This window comes from Balaenoptera physalus, assembly GCF_965194825.1.
Source record: "Balaenoptera physalus genome assembly, chromosome: 4".
Taxonomy (NCBI): Eukaryota; Metazoa; Chordata; class Mammalia; order Artiodactyla; family Balaenopteridae; genus Balaenoptera; species Balaenoptera physalus.
This window is the reverse complement of record NC_138891.1, coordinates 33190327-33207448: the sequence shown is the minus strand read 5'-3', so window position 1 is coordinate 33207448 and position 17122 is coordinate 33190327. Positions and strand designations below refer to the sequence as shown.

The 17122-nt window shown below is 40.6% G+C and overlaps 3 protein-coding genes across 32 annotated transcripts in view; 2 read left to right on the top strand and 1 right to left on the bottom strand.

Annotated features, from left to right (window-relative positions):
• Nucleotides 1-17122, bottom strand: part of MED12L (mediator complex subunit 12L) — a 318558-nt gene that overhangs the window by 90887 nt on the left and 210549 nt on the right. The gene's annotated exons all lie outside the window — the stretch shown is intronic.
• Nucleotides 2-17122, top strand: part of P2RY13 (purinergic receptor P2Y13) — a 36509-nt gene continuing 19388 nt past the window's right edge. For 11 of the 27 annotated variants that reach the window (XM_082459670.1, XM_082459644.1, XM_082459655.1 and 8 more), the window contains exon 1: nucleotides 2-17113. In XM_082459670.1, the coding sequence (XP_082315796.1) occupies nucleotides 2262-3263 (1002 nt within the window). In that variant the 5' untranslated portion in view covers nucleotides 2-2261 and the 3' untranslated portion in view covers nucleotides 3264-17113. The remainder of the gene's footprint in view (nucleotides 17114-17122) is intronic. The other 16 variants (XM_082459663.1, XM_082459649.1, XM_082459656.1 and 13 more) reach the window with 3 other exon arrangements.
• GPR87 (G protein-coupled receptor 87) overlaps nucleotides 16882-17122 on the top strand; it is a 25409-nt gene continuing 25168 nt past the window's right edge. The window contains exons 1-2 of one of the 2 annotated variants that reach the window (XM_082459625.1): nucleotides 16882-16924; nucleotides 17043-17113. Coding sequence is in view for 1 of the 2 variants with exons in the window: in XM_082459626.1 (XP_082315752.1) it covers nucleotides 17107-17113 (7 nt within the window). In the remaining variant the exon portion in view is untranslated. Of the gene's footprint in view, nucleotides 16925-17026; nucleotides 17114-17122 lie in introns of those variants that run through there. The other variant, XM_082459626.1, reaches the window with a different exon arrangement.

The window sequence follows — 17122 nt, the reverse complement described above, 5'->3', positions numbered from 1 at the left end:
TAAAGGACCCTCCCTCAGGGGGCACCAGCACCACTGTGAACTAAGAGACTGTTGGCTAATACGTTTGAAGCATATGGACATAAAGGAGGAGTTAGTGATTTGTTGGATACTTAAGTAAGTCAAACATTTTGAAACCTACTATATTTAAGAGAAGATACTTCTGTAACTCTAGAAATGCCACAGTAAATCAGTTCCTCCTCTTAGATTTCCCACATTTCAGCATTTTGAAATTCAACCAAAAATTGATTTCCAGTTTTCATATTATGAAACTATCTTGCACAGCATTTCCCTTGTTTAAATTGAAACTATTCCAAACCTGCATCTAAATAATGAATTTGGATCCATCAGGAAATTTATACTTAATTGACATAGGTCTAATCCCTCTACTTAAATTTTTTTAAGTTTGCTTTTATTCTCTACTGAAGCAAATAAAAGGATATATGTTTAAATTATGTTGCGTTACATTAATAAAATCCAGAATCTCTATTTTCCAAGAATCAATTTATTTGAATCAAACACCAATTTTTCAGGCTGTGCCACCACACTGGGTAGTTCCAACCAAAATTATCAGGCATCCTATTCCCTCATAAAAATGTCCGGTGGGATATGTAATTTCATTCTCAGAATTCCAAGCGAAGTCACCCAAAATGCTCAATCGAGCCAACGCGACAGTCTGGTCCAATTCTGTGGTAAAACTCATAGCAAGAAATATGAAGTGAAACTCACCATGGAGAACTCCACATTCCCTCATAGGATCTTCTGATCTCCTCTTTCCCTTTATCTATCTGGCGAGCAAACATTTCTTCACAGACAACAGCTTTCTCTATACAAAAGCAGCAATTACATACTTCCAAAAATTTTATAGAACTTGACCCAAGGTTGACTGATGAAATTCCTGAAGTTTTCAGCACTTTGCATACAATCACAAATACAGAAGAGACTTCCAAAAATGGCTTTCTGATAAGTGAAATAGTATATCTCCATTTAAATCTGCAATTCGCTCACCAGAGCAGTGAGTGGCTAACATTTTTTTCAAGCTTCATATATAGTCAGCACTATTCTAGGCACTCATCTCAGCCTCTCAACACTGAGGTATGTACTATTATTAAACCCATTATACAGATGCGGAAAATGAGGCACAGAGCTACTAAATCATTTGTCTATTATCTACTACCCAGTAATTGGTGAATCTGGAATTCTAACCCCCCAAAATTTGGGTCTTATAGCCCTTAACTCTTAGACAATACATCCTTTTATCTCTCAGAGACTGAAAGACCAAAAGACTAAGATACATGTCTACAGAAATAATCAGGTCATACCTAATGAACACACATTTCTGAAAAAAGCAGGCTACAAGGATGCAGATGATGACGCTGTCTGATTTTAGAGTCAACTCTTATTCTCCTACAATTTGGGGCTATTTTCTTTACATTTCTCCCTATTATTATATACAAAAGGCACTAAAAATTCCATTGAACATGTAAAGAAGATAAACTGCAGGAAAGTTATTATATGAGAAAATATAAAAACAACTGCAACTAAACTGACTTACTCAAACCAGAGTAGATTAACAGTACATAAGTTTAAAATGAAAGAACTTCCTTATTAGAAAATCCCCCAAAGGTTTGCATATGAAGAGGTTCTAATGGATCACACTGCACACGTGAAAATGAGGAAGGAAACTGGGTATAAAAAAGCAGAACGACATTTGCTTCACACGCCCTTCATGGGCTGAACTAATGACTGCCTCGATCGGAAGACACTGAGCTGAGTATCCTCCCAAACAAAGGTGAATTTCAACTGTTATTATGAGTGGCTTGCTTATAAATGATGGAATATGTTCAAGGGGAAAAAAAATGCTTTAAGGTTAACATTCTACAAACCTTAGATTATGAGCCTAGGAAATTACATAATGTACAGCAATCTGACATGAATAACTTTACCTCTTAGCCAGCTTTGTTTTACTGCCATGCCAAAAGTCAAACTTGTGAACGGGGTAGAAGCGGTTACTTGGATTTCGTAAGGGCGTGAAAGTAACGGTACTGTTAAAAGTACCAAAAATGTACTATGTGCTTTAAAAATTCTGGCCAGAAACAACATGTGACTTCTCAAATGATCTATTAAATGTGATGAATATATGTAAGGTGCTAATATGCTGCAAACCTAAAGTCTGCTTTTAACAAGTAGTGTTTTGAAATCATGAAATGCTTCTTGTTTTACTGTGTGTGTATGTTTATTTGTAACAGCTGACATTGGAAGCCATGAACGACACAGTGATGAAGGGCTTCAACGGGTCTGAGAGGTGCCCCAGGGACATACAGGCAGCACACCTGGTGTTCCCAGCCATCTACACTGTCGTTTTCTTCATGGGCATCCTGCTCAACACTTTGGCCCTGTGGGTGTTCATTCACATCCCCAGCTCCTCCACCTTCATTGTCTACCTCAAAAATACTTTGGTGGCCGACTTGATAATGACGCTCATGCTTCCGTTTAAAATCCTCTCAGACGCGCGCCTCGGACCCTGGCAGCTCAGAGCCTTTGTGTGTCGTTTCTCTGCCGTCGTCTTTTATGAGACCATGTATGTGGGCATCACACTGCTGGGGCTCATAGCCTTTGACAGGTTCCTCAAGATCATCAGACCTTTTGGAAAATTTTTTGTACAAAAACCTGCTTTTGCAAAAGTGGTCTCAACCCTCATCTGGCTCTTTTTGTTCTTCCTCTCCCTGCCAAATATGATCTTAAGCAACAAGGAAGCAACACCGTCATCTGTGAAAAAGTGTGCCTCCTTAAAGGGTCCTCTTGGGCTGAAATGGCATGAAGTGGTGAATTACATTTCCCAGTTCATTTTCTGGACTGTTTTTGTCCTAATGCTTCTATTCTATATGGTGATTGCAAAAAAGGTATACAATTCTTATAGGAAGTCCAAGAGTAAGGGCAGCAAAAACAGCAAAAGGCTAGAAGGTAAAGTATTTGTTGTTGTGGCTGTCTTCTTTGTGTGTTTTGCTCCATTTCATTTCGCCAGAGTCCCATATACTCACAGTCAAACCAACAGTAAGACTGACTGTCGATTGCAAAATCAACTGTTTCTAGCTAAAGAAACAACCCTTTTTTTGGCAGCAACTAACATTTGCATGGATCCCTTAATATATATATTCTTATGTAAAAAATTCACAGAGAGGCTACCATGTATGAAAGGGAGAAAGACTGCAGCATCCACCCAAGAAAATCATACAAGTCAGACAGACAATATAACCCTAAGCTGATAACTTTATCACGGTTAACGATTGACTGCCAAGACTTCAAAAGACAATTTACTTGGAAATCAAATGTAAGCAGTGAAAGAAAAGATGGCTTCGAGCAAATGCTTTCTTACATTTTACTATCCTCGTGTACAGAAAGGATTATATAAATTTTAATTCCACGTAGATCTATTCATAAGCTGAATGAAGTATCCGTAAGAGAATGCAACAGGAAGCAAACAGCCACTAGAACTCACCTTCTCAAGAGCGTTCACTTACACTTTGGAAAAGATTTATCATGGGGAAATGTATATTCCTAAAAATACGTATTTTCTAATTATAAAAAACATATTCCTCCACTCTAAAACACCTCCTCACGTTCTTCTGCACATGCAATTCAAACAACACTACTGCTTTTGTATCCCACCTGCTGATTTAAAAAGAAAAAAACCCCAAAAACCCACCTTGCGAGTCCTTTGGTGAAAACTTAGGCTAGAGGTTGAAAGGGATGCTAGATGTAAAGCGTCTGGGGAATAGGTCAGAAAGCCCAGATACCTGATGAAGGCGCTTCTCCTTACAGTTACAGCCTCTTTCCCAGTATGCAGCTACACCATAGGAGGCACAAGCAGCATTATTAAGCCACATAAAACATTGTACTGTAATACTTCGCTTACATCCTGAGTGTGTACAAATTCAAGGGCAAGAATACTGTATTCTTATTCTTTGGAATCCCCCCTCTGCCCAGCAAATACTCTAACGGTGGTTGAATATTCCACCTACTCAGCAAAGCCTTCCTGGGCCAGCAACTCCATGCTCCTTCCTCATGTCTCTGGTTGAAAATAATTACCTCTCCCACTGTTTGGGTATGTGTTAGGGCTCTCAATGCTGAGTTCCTTTTACTAGCTTGTTGTATTCTTGTTTTTTTTTAGAAGTTGTTTTTTAATAGATTTATTTATTTATCTTTGGCTGCGTTGGGTCTTCGTTGCTGCGAGCGGGCTTTCTCTAGTTGCGGCGAGCGGAGGCTACTCTTCGTTGTGGCGTGGGGGCTTCTCACTGCGGTGGCGTCTCTTGTTGCGGAGCACGGGCTCTAGGCACGCGGGCTTCAGTAGTTGTGGCACACGGGCTTCAGTAGTTGTGGCTCGCGGGCTTCAGTAGTTGTGGCACGCGGGCTCAGTAGTTGTAGCCCACGGGCTCTAGAGCGCAGGCTCAGTAGTTGCGGCGCATGGGCTTAGTTGCTCCGCAGCATGTGGGATCTTCCCAGACCAGGGCTCGAACCCGTGTCCCCTGCATTGGCAGGCAGATTCTTATCCACAGCCACCAGGGAAGTCCCTAGCTTGCTGTATTCTTGACTGCATCCCCCAAAGATGGTTAGGATTTTTTAAGAAAGACAACATATCTTGAAGACAGAAAATATGTCATGTTTTCTTAGGATCTCCCACAATACTTCCCACAGAGGATAAATTACAAATGCTTTAAAAAGAATATGTCATCATTATGCCATTCTTGGTGCACATATAGATAGAACTGCTGACCCACGATCAGTAACATCTATACTGGGAAATTTTTAGAGGATGGTGACCTACTTGTACTTATTTACCTCCATATGTTTTCCTGAATCCCTCTGTGGTTCAAAAAAGAGCTGCTAAAGTATGGTTATCTGGAATTGTAGATGCTGATTTGCATCTTCTAGCTAAAATGTACAAAGGAGTAGTCATGCTCTGTAGATGTGCCACTAGTCCCAATACAACCATCAGACTGTGAACCCCAGGCCTCTTTCCATGGCCTCAAAGGCCCTAAAGGCCCTGGAACTTGCCCACCTTTCTGGCCTTTTTTCCTAAGCATTCTTCCATCCTTGGAAATTCACACTCTCGTATAAGTTTATAATTATCAGAAAACGCCATGCTCCTTTTTTGCCCCTGTGTCATTGCACTTGTAAATTTCCCTCTGACTCACCAAGAAAACTCTTATCCATCCGTGGAACCCTAAGTTGCCATCACTTACATCATGAAATCTCATCTGGCTAAATTCCCACCACCACCTCAAACCCAATCACTCCATCATCTGTATGTTGTCACACCTCAATTATTATAATGATCACACTGCTTTGTAATTACTGTCTCATACATGTATCCACTCTTTTAATACCCTATGTGTACTTTGAGAGCAGAGATTGTGTCTCATTGTGCAATCAATAAATATTTGATAAAATACCAAACTGGCTTTATTTTTACATACTAGAGAAGCAAAAGGGAAGCCAATTTTCACTGATGTTTTTCTTATCAAATGATACTATAAACTTCTTGGAAGCTCAAGCTCTTTTTAGTTGGTCTCCTATGCACGTACACAGGGGCCTGGGAAGTGCGGGTATTCTTGGGTTCACTAGTGAATGACCGGGAAGGAAGCAGGATTACTAAACAGTACACATATAGCTTGGGGGCTAACGTCTATCATCATTTCAGTTTTAAAGCTATTGACAAAATGCTTTAGCTATGTATTGTTGGTTTTGGTTAAGTAAAATTTGTAACTGTAGCATATTACCATCACCAAGACTCTTAGAAAGTACTTTGACATCTGATTTTCATTTGCTAAAATAAAAGAATTAAGTCATAATAACTATTAGAGATGTCACTAAATCCATGTTACCTTTACTGAGTATATTATACAATCATGAGCAGACTCTAATAATGTATTATAAGTAACTGCATCTAAGCCACATTTCAAACTATGCTTGGGAATATAACCCATGTATTTCAGCTCTAATAATATTTTCAATATACACTGAATGGATATAGATAATGAATATAATTTTTTAGAAAGATCTTTCAAGATAAAATTTCAATAGGAAATTGTCCACCATAAATGCAAATATTTCATTCTTTTATAATACTATTACAGTCAAAAGCAGAGTTCCTGATGTGTAGAATGAAATAATCTACCAAGAACTTAGAGAAGAGTCAGCTTAAAATCACATTCACAAAATGAAAAGCAACTATTTGAGGAGAGCTTCCCAGACTAGCAATCACAAATACTAAAATCTAGAATACTTACAGAATGGGGAACTATACCATAGCCATTAATGAGACATAGAAGAGAGGAAAAGGGGGAAAAAAAACATTAGTAGCTTTGGTAAAGTCTGTAAGCTCAGAGCACAATTAAGGGCTTCTGTCAAAAGCTAAACTGTCATCATTTTTACTGGATAAGACCTTCCAAATACCCCTGATGCAGGGGAAGTGGGAGAGGATATTGTCCCATGCAGAATTAGTCTTCAGAAACCAAGAAAAATTACTGTAAAAGGGGAAGGAATTCTGCCCATTTTTTGATTGGGTTGTTTGCTGTGATGGTATTAAGCTGCATGAGCTGTTTGTAAATTTTGGAGACTAATCCCTTGTCAGTCACATCATTTGCAAATATTTTCTTCCATTCTGAGGGTTGTCTTTTCGTCTTGTTTGTGGTTTCCTTTGCTGTGCAAAAGCTTTGAAGTTTCATTAGGTCCCATTTGTTTATTTTTGTTTTTATTTCCATTACTCTGGGAGACGGATCAAAAAAGATTGCTGCGATTTATGTCAGACAGTGCTCTGCCTAGGTTTTCCTCTAAGAGTTTTATAGTGTCCAGTCTCACATTTAGGTCTTTAATCCTCTTTGAGTTTATTTTTGTGTATGGTATTAGAGAATGTTCTAGTTTCATTCTGTTACATGTAGCTGTCCAGTTTTCCCAGCACCATTTATTGAAGAGACTGTCTTTCCCCCATTGTATAGTCTTGCCTCCTTTGTCATAGATTAATTGACCACAGCTGCATGGGTTTATTTCTGGGCTTTCTATCCTGTTCCATTGGTGTATATTTTTATGTTCTGTGCCAGTACCATTACTGTTTTGATGGCTGTACCTTTGTAGCATAGTCTGAAGTCAAGGAGCCTGATTCCTCCAGCTCCTTTTTTCTTTCTCAAGATAACTTTGGCTAGTTGGGATCTTTCATGGCTCCATACAAATTTTAAGATTTTTTTATTCTAGTTCTGTGAAAAATGCCATTGGTAATATCATAGTGATTGCACTGAATCTGCAGATTGCCTTGGGTAGTACAGTTATTTTGACAATATTGATTCTTCCAATCCAAGAACATGGTATACGTCTGTGTGGTCTGTGATTTCTTTCATCAGCGTCTTATAATTTTCAGAGTACAGGTCTTTTGTCTCCTTAGGTAGGTTTATTCCTAGGTATTTTATTCTTTTTGATGAGATGGTAAATAGGATCGTTTCTTGAATTTCTCTCTCTGATCGTTCACTGTTAGTGTAGAGAAATGCAACAGATAAATAGACATTTCTCCAAAGAAGACACACAGATAGCCAAGAGGCACATGACAAGGTGTTCAACATCACCATTAGAGAAATGCAAATCAAAACTACAATAAGATGTCATCTCACACCAGTCAAAATAGCTACCAACAAAAAATCCACAAACAATAAATGCTGGAGAGGGTGTGAAGAGAAGGGAACCCTCCTACACTGTTGGTGGGAATGTACATTGGTACAGCCACTATGAAGAACAGTATGAGGGTTCCTTAAAAAACTAAAAGTAGAGCTACCATATGATCCTGCAATCCCACTCCTGGGCATATATCCAGACAAAAACATGGTCTGAAAGGATACATGCACCCCAATGTTCACTGCAGCACTATTTACAATAGCCAAGACATGGAAGCAACCTAAACGTCCATCAACAGATGATTGGATAAAGAAGATGTGATACATATATACAATGGAATATTACTCAGCCATTAAAAAGAATGAAACAATGCCACTTGCAGCAACATGGATGGACCCTAAAGATGGTCATACTCAGTGAAGTCAGACAGGGAAAGAGAAATAGTGTATGACATCACTTATATGCAGAATCTAAAAAGAAATGATACAAATGAACTTATTTACAAAACAGAAACAGACTCACACACTTAGAGAACTAACTTATGGTTACCAGGGGGGATGGGTGGGTTGGGGGAGGGACAGATTGGGAGTTTGGGATTGACATGTACACACTGCTATATTTAAAATGGATAAACAACAGGGAGCTACTGTATAGCACAGGGAACTCTGCTCAATATTATGTAACAAGCTAAATGGGAAAAGAATTTGAAAAAGGATAGATACATGTATATGTATAACTGAATCACTTTGCTGTACACCTGAAACTATCACAACATTGTTAATCAACTATACTCAAATATAAAAAGTTAAAAAAATAAAATAATGAAAAAAAAAAGGCGGGGGCTGGGGAGGAAGAGGCAGAGAAGCAGTGTGAATTCCCAACTCAAAGAAGTTAGATGGCTGATAAAGAGATCATGACATCAGAATATAAAATAATTATTCAGTCTTATTAATCTCATCACTTCATATATTCCATGTGCATTTAAACGCAGCTCGTTCCATAACTTTCTAAAGTCTTCTTTCTAAAAATGCCTGACCATCGCCCCAGGTAAACTGTACTCTTCCAGCAAGTTAATAGATCAAAGCTCACATAGATTAGATCTTAACAGAACAAAAGCACCACAGCAGAAGAACCCACACCCAGCTGTGTTTAATAGCTAAGGGAGCACACACTGAAAAGACAGCAGCCCTTACAAATCAACTGAAGTGCCTGGAAATACAACTCAACATTTTAAATTTTACATGGAAACCAAATGTAGGTAATATGAATATAGGACACATGTGTTAAATCAGTAGTTTTCAAACTTTAGCAGGTACCAGAACCAGCTGGAAGGATTCGTAAAACACAGATTGCAAGGTCCACCTCCAGAGTTTCTGATTCAGTAGGTCTGGGGTGAAGCCCGAGAATAAGTTTCCAGGAGATAAGGATGCTATCGATTTGGGCCACATGTTAAGAACCACTGTGCTAAAAGTTCCTTGAGGTTCATACATCCATAAAGACTGATTCACAGCACAGCACTGCACTCCTGGACAGGAATGCCCAAGGGTGAGATCTGTCAACAGGAGACAAACAACATTGTTACAAAAAGAGCAGGACAGATATAAGGTGACAGGCAGTGGCATGAACGACAGCTACCTGGAAAGTTCATGTCCCACTTAGGGGAGCATCTACTACTCAGTGCCAGCTGTTGGCACAAGAGGGAATTGGGGCCCAGGGTTGCTAGCTGGTAGCCACAGCAGTAGTAAAACCAGCATCAGCAACAACAAAAACAGCGCACATTACTTACTATTTACTATGTACCAGGCAAGCATGCCAAGAGCTTTAAATATACTGTTCCATTTAATAATCCCAGGAAGCCTATCAAGTGCTATTGTTATTTCCGTTTTAGAGATAAAGAAGTTGAGAAACAGAGAAGTTAAGCAACTTGCACGGGGTCACGCGACTTATAAGTAGCAAGGCTAGGACTCTTAATTCAGACTCTGGCTTCTGAGCTCATATTCTTAACCACTGTATTGACAATCGCAGAGCTTCTAATATTTTCAAGAGAAATCATAAATCCAGTCCGCTCCGCCATATTTCCTGTTATTTTCAAAGCTTCCGTAGTCACCCCTCACACTCCCTGAACCCCAGAGAACAGCACCTTCACGTGTGGACCATAGCGGTCCACATGCTGCCAGCTAATTATCCTTGACCTAGAAGCTGCCAAGCACCTCCCAGGACCTTACACTCCTTTACTGAATGCTCGCTATGTGCCACGCACCGTGCTATGTATGCACCTTACAAGGGTTATTACCTTTCTATTTCTCACTATTACCCCGGGAGACAGATACTACAGGGCTCCCTGTTGGGGAGAAAAAAAAGAAAAGAAAACTGAGGCACCAAGTGAACAGATACCTTGACCCTGGTACCCATGACCCCACCAGCAAGCAGAGGCAGAGCTGGGACAGACATCCAGGAACGTGGCCGCAAGACCACACCTCAGTGGCTCTGCTGCACCGCCTCTCTGACAGTCGGGACAAGCTTAATTCCTCAAGGGGTGACCTCAAGCCCCAGCTGTGAGAATGGTAAGGAGGGGGCTCCTGAAGAGGGAGGGAGAGGTCTCAACACAGAAAAAGTTTCAACAGCTCAGGGGTATGAACAGTCCAACCATGGACCTTCTGAGCCCTTTGGGGGCCCCTCTGGTTCTTAAGAGGAGTGACAGCCCGAAGAGTGGGTTGACTCGCTCACTTAGCCCATCATTCCTTCATCGTGTGCTTCGTGCAGGGCCCTTGGCCTCCCTGGAAGCCGCACACGGACCATATTGAATCCAAACGTGGTTCGTGGCATAAGAGACATAATTAGCTCACCAAAGGCGCTTGGAGGAAAAGGCAGCTGATGCCAAATGGAGAAACTGAGCAAGGGCTCACAGGAGACGGAAGTGTGAACTGGACCCCGCGGGGAAAACAGAGGCTTTGAAAGGGAACCCCGCGGCGCTCTGAGCAGTTTGGAGGAAGGCTCAGGTGAGGGCGGGCACTGTGCTATGGCCGAGCGAGAGGGGCCACAGAGGGCCTGAGGCTGCAGCACGTGCGCGGGAAAGACGAGCCTGGGAAGGGAACTGGGACCTCACTGCACAGCACTTCAGGGTTGCTGGGGTGTCTGGAGTTCTCTGTGAGCCACTGAAGGTGGCTGAAGTGAAGACTACTGTTCTCTATGCCGTGCTTTAGCAAAATCAACTTGCCAGCAATAGGCAATTCTGAATTAACGGAGCCACTGAGGCCAGGAGAGCAGTTAAGGAAGTCTTCCATCTATGCAGGCAAGAGCCAAGGGGAAAGAAATCTGACATGGAACTTAGAGACATTTTCAAAAAGAGACAAAGGTCTTGAGCCCAAGATCACTGGAGAGTATGGGTTTTTACATGTAAAACGTATTTGATTGATATGCAAAATGTATTCTCAATGGGGTCCATAATCCCCATCACACCCCCTCCCAATCGAGATTCATTGCTTTGAAGAACATTAGCTTGGGTGATGTGCTTGATCATGACGGGTGTGTTGAATATGAAGTACTAGTGAGAGAGCTGTGTCAAGGAGTCTAGCCAGTGGGGGCAAAATATGGATCCAGGGCTCTGAAGACAGGGCTAGATCAGAAGCCGAGGGAATCAACTTTTCTAAGAAAGGGAGAGAACAAGGAATGAGCTAAGCACCTCAGAAGCCATGCTGCACCCGTCTCGTGGACAGACGAGATAGAAAAAGAGGAACGATGCCTGGGACTGGGGGGAGGGATCGATTCACTACAAGCAGCACCAAGACGTTCTTTGGGAACAGAGGAACAAGCGAGATTCGAGGAGGAAATGAGAGGCAACAGAATCCCACACTTCGGGAAGGTCAAATGTGATGAATCTACAACTGTGAGGTCAGAGGTCACTCTAAGGAGCAGGTGGCATAGAGCCCCAGTTTGCAGTAGGAAGGGCGGGACGACAAGCTACTCTTGCCATGAGGGACCAGTCAGTTTGCAAGAGTTCCAAGGAGGAAATAAGAACAGCTGTTAGATTAGCTCGGCCTTGGCCAAGGGTTTCTAAGAACAGGCGGAGTAAGTAGCTCCTTGCCACGCTTCCTAGGCAGTACAGTGTGAAGATGCCCCATGTGAAATGGCCCACAGAGCAGAGACGCAAATCACATGGTGAGTGTAACCATACGACCGAGAGAACCAGCTTCAGTCAGAAAATGGGTGTGCCAACACCCATGTGCCAGATGTGTCAGACATCCACGTTACCTGGGTTACCTGAGGGCAATCAAAATATTATGAACTTAACCTTGACTTTCTAGTTGCGGAATGTTTTTTCAATTTTTAATCGTTCCAATTTTATATTCATAAAAACACCCCCATTCGTATTCATTTACTTGCTCTCCCTCTGCCCTCTGACCAAAAAAAAAAAAAAAAAGAAAGCTACTGTTCACTAAGTACCAACCAAGTTTCAAACACTGTAGGAATTATCCTATAGTATATTATCTCATTTAAACTTTACAATCTTACAAGGTAGCCATTTTTCAGAAGAAGAAATTGAAGCTCAGATATAATAATGACTTGCCCAAAGTAAGAAAGCTCCTAAGTGGAGAGGCTGAAATCCACATTGGAAACTATATGACGCCAGTTACTGAGCTCTTACCAAGGCTGACACCGCCCCTCACAAGAAGATTTCCAAAGTGAGGAACTGGCCGAGTACAGAAGAGAGTATCAGTATGAGGGCGGAGGTCAGATGCAGGCACATCTCCACAGTCAATCGCCAAACCATTCCTCCCCTTTAACTGACCATTACACATGAAGTTCTCATACCAGAAAAAGGTAACTGCTTTATTTAAAGCAGATCTAATAGATACAAATCATTTCAAATGACAGATTAAACACAGTAATTCAAACATAGGGACCTAAAGATACCAATCTCAGCGAGGGAACGTTAAAGGGTTTGTAATCATTATACTCAGCACAAATTCTCAGCAACTGGATGGTGAGCCACGGTTAGAGCGATTTTTGTGTACAGAGAAGACGGAACAGGAAGATCTGGAGAGGATTTTACTACAGTCCTTGTTGTATGTTCTGGCTACCTGCAAAAGACATGGGCATCCCAGACAGATCACTTGAGCTACGTTTCAATTAGATCCCTGCTCATCTTTGTCTTGTAATAATGAGTTCACGTACTGTGAAGGACTAGGAGGTCCTTCGTGTGTGCATTTTCCTTTCAGAAAAAAATGGATACATCAGAGATTATAGTGACAGAGAAAATTAGACTGCAGTACCAATTCTCTGCCTAGCAGCGTTGGAGGAAGCAACACTGTGCCCAGGTCCAGGCCAATGCAGCGAAGGCAAATAAAGGGAGGAGAGAGCAGGCGGTCACAGGCGAGGCAGAAATGACTAGAAGACCAAGGTAAGCCTTAGCAGTGCATTTGCCAATGCCTCACACTAAAAAGGGGGGAGGTAGGAATAGGGTTAAAAAAGTTTATTCTGGGATTTAGGAAGACTTATCAACACCATTACCTATTTTCATTCCTTTAAAGGGATGAAACGTTAGAAACATTCTCTCCTTGAGTGCTTCTGTCTCTTTAAGAATATATTTTGAAAGATTATAGAAATTCTCATCTAAAATTCTGTGCTTAAACCAGAATCTTAGTTTTACAGAAAACTGAAGCTGGGAAAAGTTGAATGAGTTTGTCCAGTATCCCAAAGAAAAAGTGAGTTTGGATCCATGAACCAGGTCTCTGTCCAAAACAAGAGTATAGATATCCCCATTTGATTTCAAAGTTCCAAACCCCAAGGTAGTCTTCAGGTTAATATATTCAAACTGCCTCAGAAACATTTGAAAGCATCTCCTCACTAAGTGACCCACAGGATGGACCTAGCAAATACAGAGCAAACCAATTTTCAAAAGCCAAGGAGATTTAAAAAAAAAAAAAAAAAAGCAGAAAGATTATTCTAAAGAATAAAAGAGTAAACTAGAAAAATACAATGTGTGACCACTGATTAGTTCTGCCTCAAAAAATTATAAAGAATGTTACTGGGAAAGAGCAAAATTCAGACTGAATATTGTGAGTAGGTAGGAGAAAATCCCTTTTTTTGTTGTTTTTTTTGGGGGCTGTGCTGTGTGGCTTGCAGGATCTTACTTCCCCTACCAGGTACTGAACCCACGCCCTTGGGAGCGAAAACACGGAGTCCTAACCACTGGACCACCAGGGAATTTCCAGGTAGGAGAATATCCTTGTTCTTAGGAAATACATGCTGAAGTAGTTAGGGGTGGGACATCCGTCACAATGACTGCAATTTCAAACAGGTCTCCCCACAAATACATGTGTTGAGGGGGAGGGTAGGGGGAGGGCGTGAAAAATATTAATGGGAAAATTTAGATGAAATCTGCTTGAACTATAATTTCAACTTGTCTGTAGGTTTAACATCTTTAAAAGTGACATTGTTATAGAAGGAAAAAAAATCACCTGTAATAAAAAATGAAACAAAAAAACTTTTTTTAAACATTGCGGTGGTAGAGAAACACAAACACATATCCTAGGACATCGTCCTATATTCAAAATAAATTTGGGGTTTGTAATAGCTAAACAATATTATTAAAATAGCTTCCTTGCATTTAATAGGATCTTCCATTGAAGCAGCAAGATAATTATTGTTATAAAGTCTCCTGTGGCTTTTATGAAATGTGAGACTTGTTATAAAAATCGGCAGAAAAAAAATTATGCAGGTTAAACTTTTGGTGATTTGAACAATAATGAAGTTATGGACTGGTTCTTAGCTGCTCTTTTCATCAAAGCATTACACTCTTCTCTGACTAAACCTGTACTACTTCCCTTTTTGAATGTTAGGTAAGACCAGCTTTAACAAGTCCCAACTTGAGATCGGCATAACATGCTTTAAGACAGATGCATAAAGGCTGCCTCATGTTAACTTTCTCACTACTAGACTTTGCATCGCCAGCCAAAGAGGCTTTTAAATACACAATCCCACTGTGACTAAGGCCAGGAAAAGGCTAGTCCATGCCCAGCCCACCCTCAGGAGGAGAAAAAGAGGGCCACCTACTGCACTGACACCAGCTCCTTCCCTCCTCCTTGTGGAAATCTTAATACAAAACCAACACATAGAAAGTCAAGGTGTATAACCCTGAATTATCAGAACATTTCCCTTCAAATTCAAAACAGAATAGTATATGAAAAATATTATCAGCAGCGACGTAACAAAGGAAAGGTATTTTCTTTAACATAAAAAAAAACAAAAAAAACGTATTAAGTTAGTTGACAGTGATAGGATGAAGTCAACCCAGGTAACAAATGTATTAAAATTTAAGGTAGATAACAGAACTGCCTTTATTCCCTCAACAGGAGCTTGTGAAATATTTGTCCACACAAGCTTCATGCCCACCACTGGAACTGTGGGGTGACAGTCCTCAGAACTTGCAGAGAAGGTCTTTGCCCAACATACTTTTAAGGAAGCTAAACGGGCTGTGCTCCTTTGAATTGATGCTTTTAAGACTGGCAGTTGGTTATTCTGGCAGTTAAAGTTCCCATTTTGAGCAGCACATCATTTACTGTTCATGGATCAGAGTGACAAATGGCAAGAAGTGCAACCCCCAGAAAACAAGTCTCTCAAACTCAGGCCTGCATGGCATAACTTCCCCCCCTCAAGATGCAGGGAACTGGCTTTAAATGTTCAAAGCGAAATCCCTGGAGAAGGAAGTACCAAATGGCACAAAGCACAGTCCAACCTAAATGAAGGATGGTTTAGTAAATATGACAATTTCTTATACGACTGAGCCACTATTAAGTTGGCTAATTTTTGTTCAGAGACTTTCCCTAGGGCTAGCTACTCATCCACAACATACTTAATCCACCCTAAATAGAATGGAATGGAAAACCATTAAATTTTAGTTGTCTGTTTTTGTTTGTTTAGGAAAAGGCAATAGAAGAAACAAACTTTTGATATTCAGCTACTGGTATTTAACTACATTTGTTTTTCTGTATAAACACAGGAAAAAAACCCAACTAGTACATATACATTATTTCCTTAAGGCGTAAGTAAACACTAAGTAATACCTATTATTTATTTACTAACTTCAAAAAATGTTCCACCTTAATTATTTTCATTTATCTTTCTCTTCATCCATGATAGTAACAAGTTTTGATTTCATTTGGTGACATTTTCTTCATTTCTTTTACTTGTTTGAATGTCACATTCAAGAAAATCTTGGAGTCTCTGGGAAATTTTTTAGAAGTTCTAAAATTAATTACAATTAATTACAAATCGGAAAAAGTGATTCGATTATATAAATTTATCATTGCGGGAAGATTTTTTAAAAGAATAAAAGTTGTCTTGGGGCTTCCCTGGTGGCGCAGTGGTTGAGAATCTGCCTGCCAATGCAGGGAACACGGGTTCGAGCCCTGGTCTGGGAAGATCCCACGTGCCGCGGAGCAACTAGGCCCGTGAGCCACAATTACTGAGCCTGCGCGTCTGGAGCCTGTGCTCCCAACAAGAGAGGCCGCGATAGTGAGAGGCCCGTGCACCGCGATGAAGAGTGGCCCCCGCTTGCCGCAACTAGAGAAAGCCCTCGCACAGAAACGAAGACCCAACACAGCCATAAATAAATGAATAAATAAATAAATAAAATTTAAAAATATATATATTTAAAAAAAAGAATAAAAGTTGTCTTGTGGAATTCAAGAGATTAGGTAAACTCGCCCCCCTAAATAACTTTATTTAAAATATTTTTGTGTAGGTGAAAGCAGGTATATGGAATTCAGCAGATTCTTGAATAAGACAACAGGTTTCCCAAGTTATCAATCACCAGTATAAACACATATTAATTTAAGTCTTTAATATATAGAATAATACCATGAAAGATCTGTCTTTTATAAAAGATATTCTGGTTCCTTTTAATCCAAAAGTTAATTAGCAGGAAGGTTTGTAAATGCATATTTTCTAATTAGCAATAGGGAGTTCCCCTCCCACCCCCCCAAAAACCCTAAACACTGGGTCTGATTTAGCAGGGCCCAACGTTGAGACTTGATGCCTCCCTCCTCCTTAAACAGCCCTCTGGCATTCTGGGTTCCAGCCCTCTGTGTTCCCTTCTGGTGAATCACCATCTGATTCCTGCAGGTTCAGGAAATGTTCTTCCCCAGTCTACAAATCTCACCTATTCTCAGGTGTGAGTCATTTCTATTAGCAAGAGAGCAAGTTGCTCCAGTTGTTCCCGAGCAGGAGAGTTTGAAAGGGTGCCCCAAAGGACAATCTCAAGGTGGGTAGGGGAGCACCTACCTTCTCTGGCAGGGGGAAAAAAAAATGCTTATTTTTTACGCTTTAACAAAAAAACAACTTCCCTGCCAACCTTAGTTTCAAGGTTTATTCTTAATTAGAGTTGAGAAGCCTGTTTCGACTTGAAGACACCCGAATCAGGTGAATGGAGAGCCAGCTACCGCAATGAAAGGTAAATGAA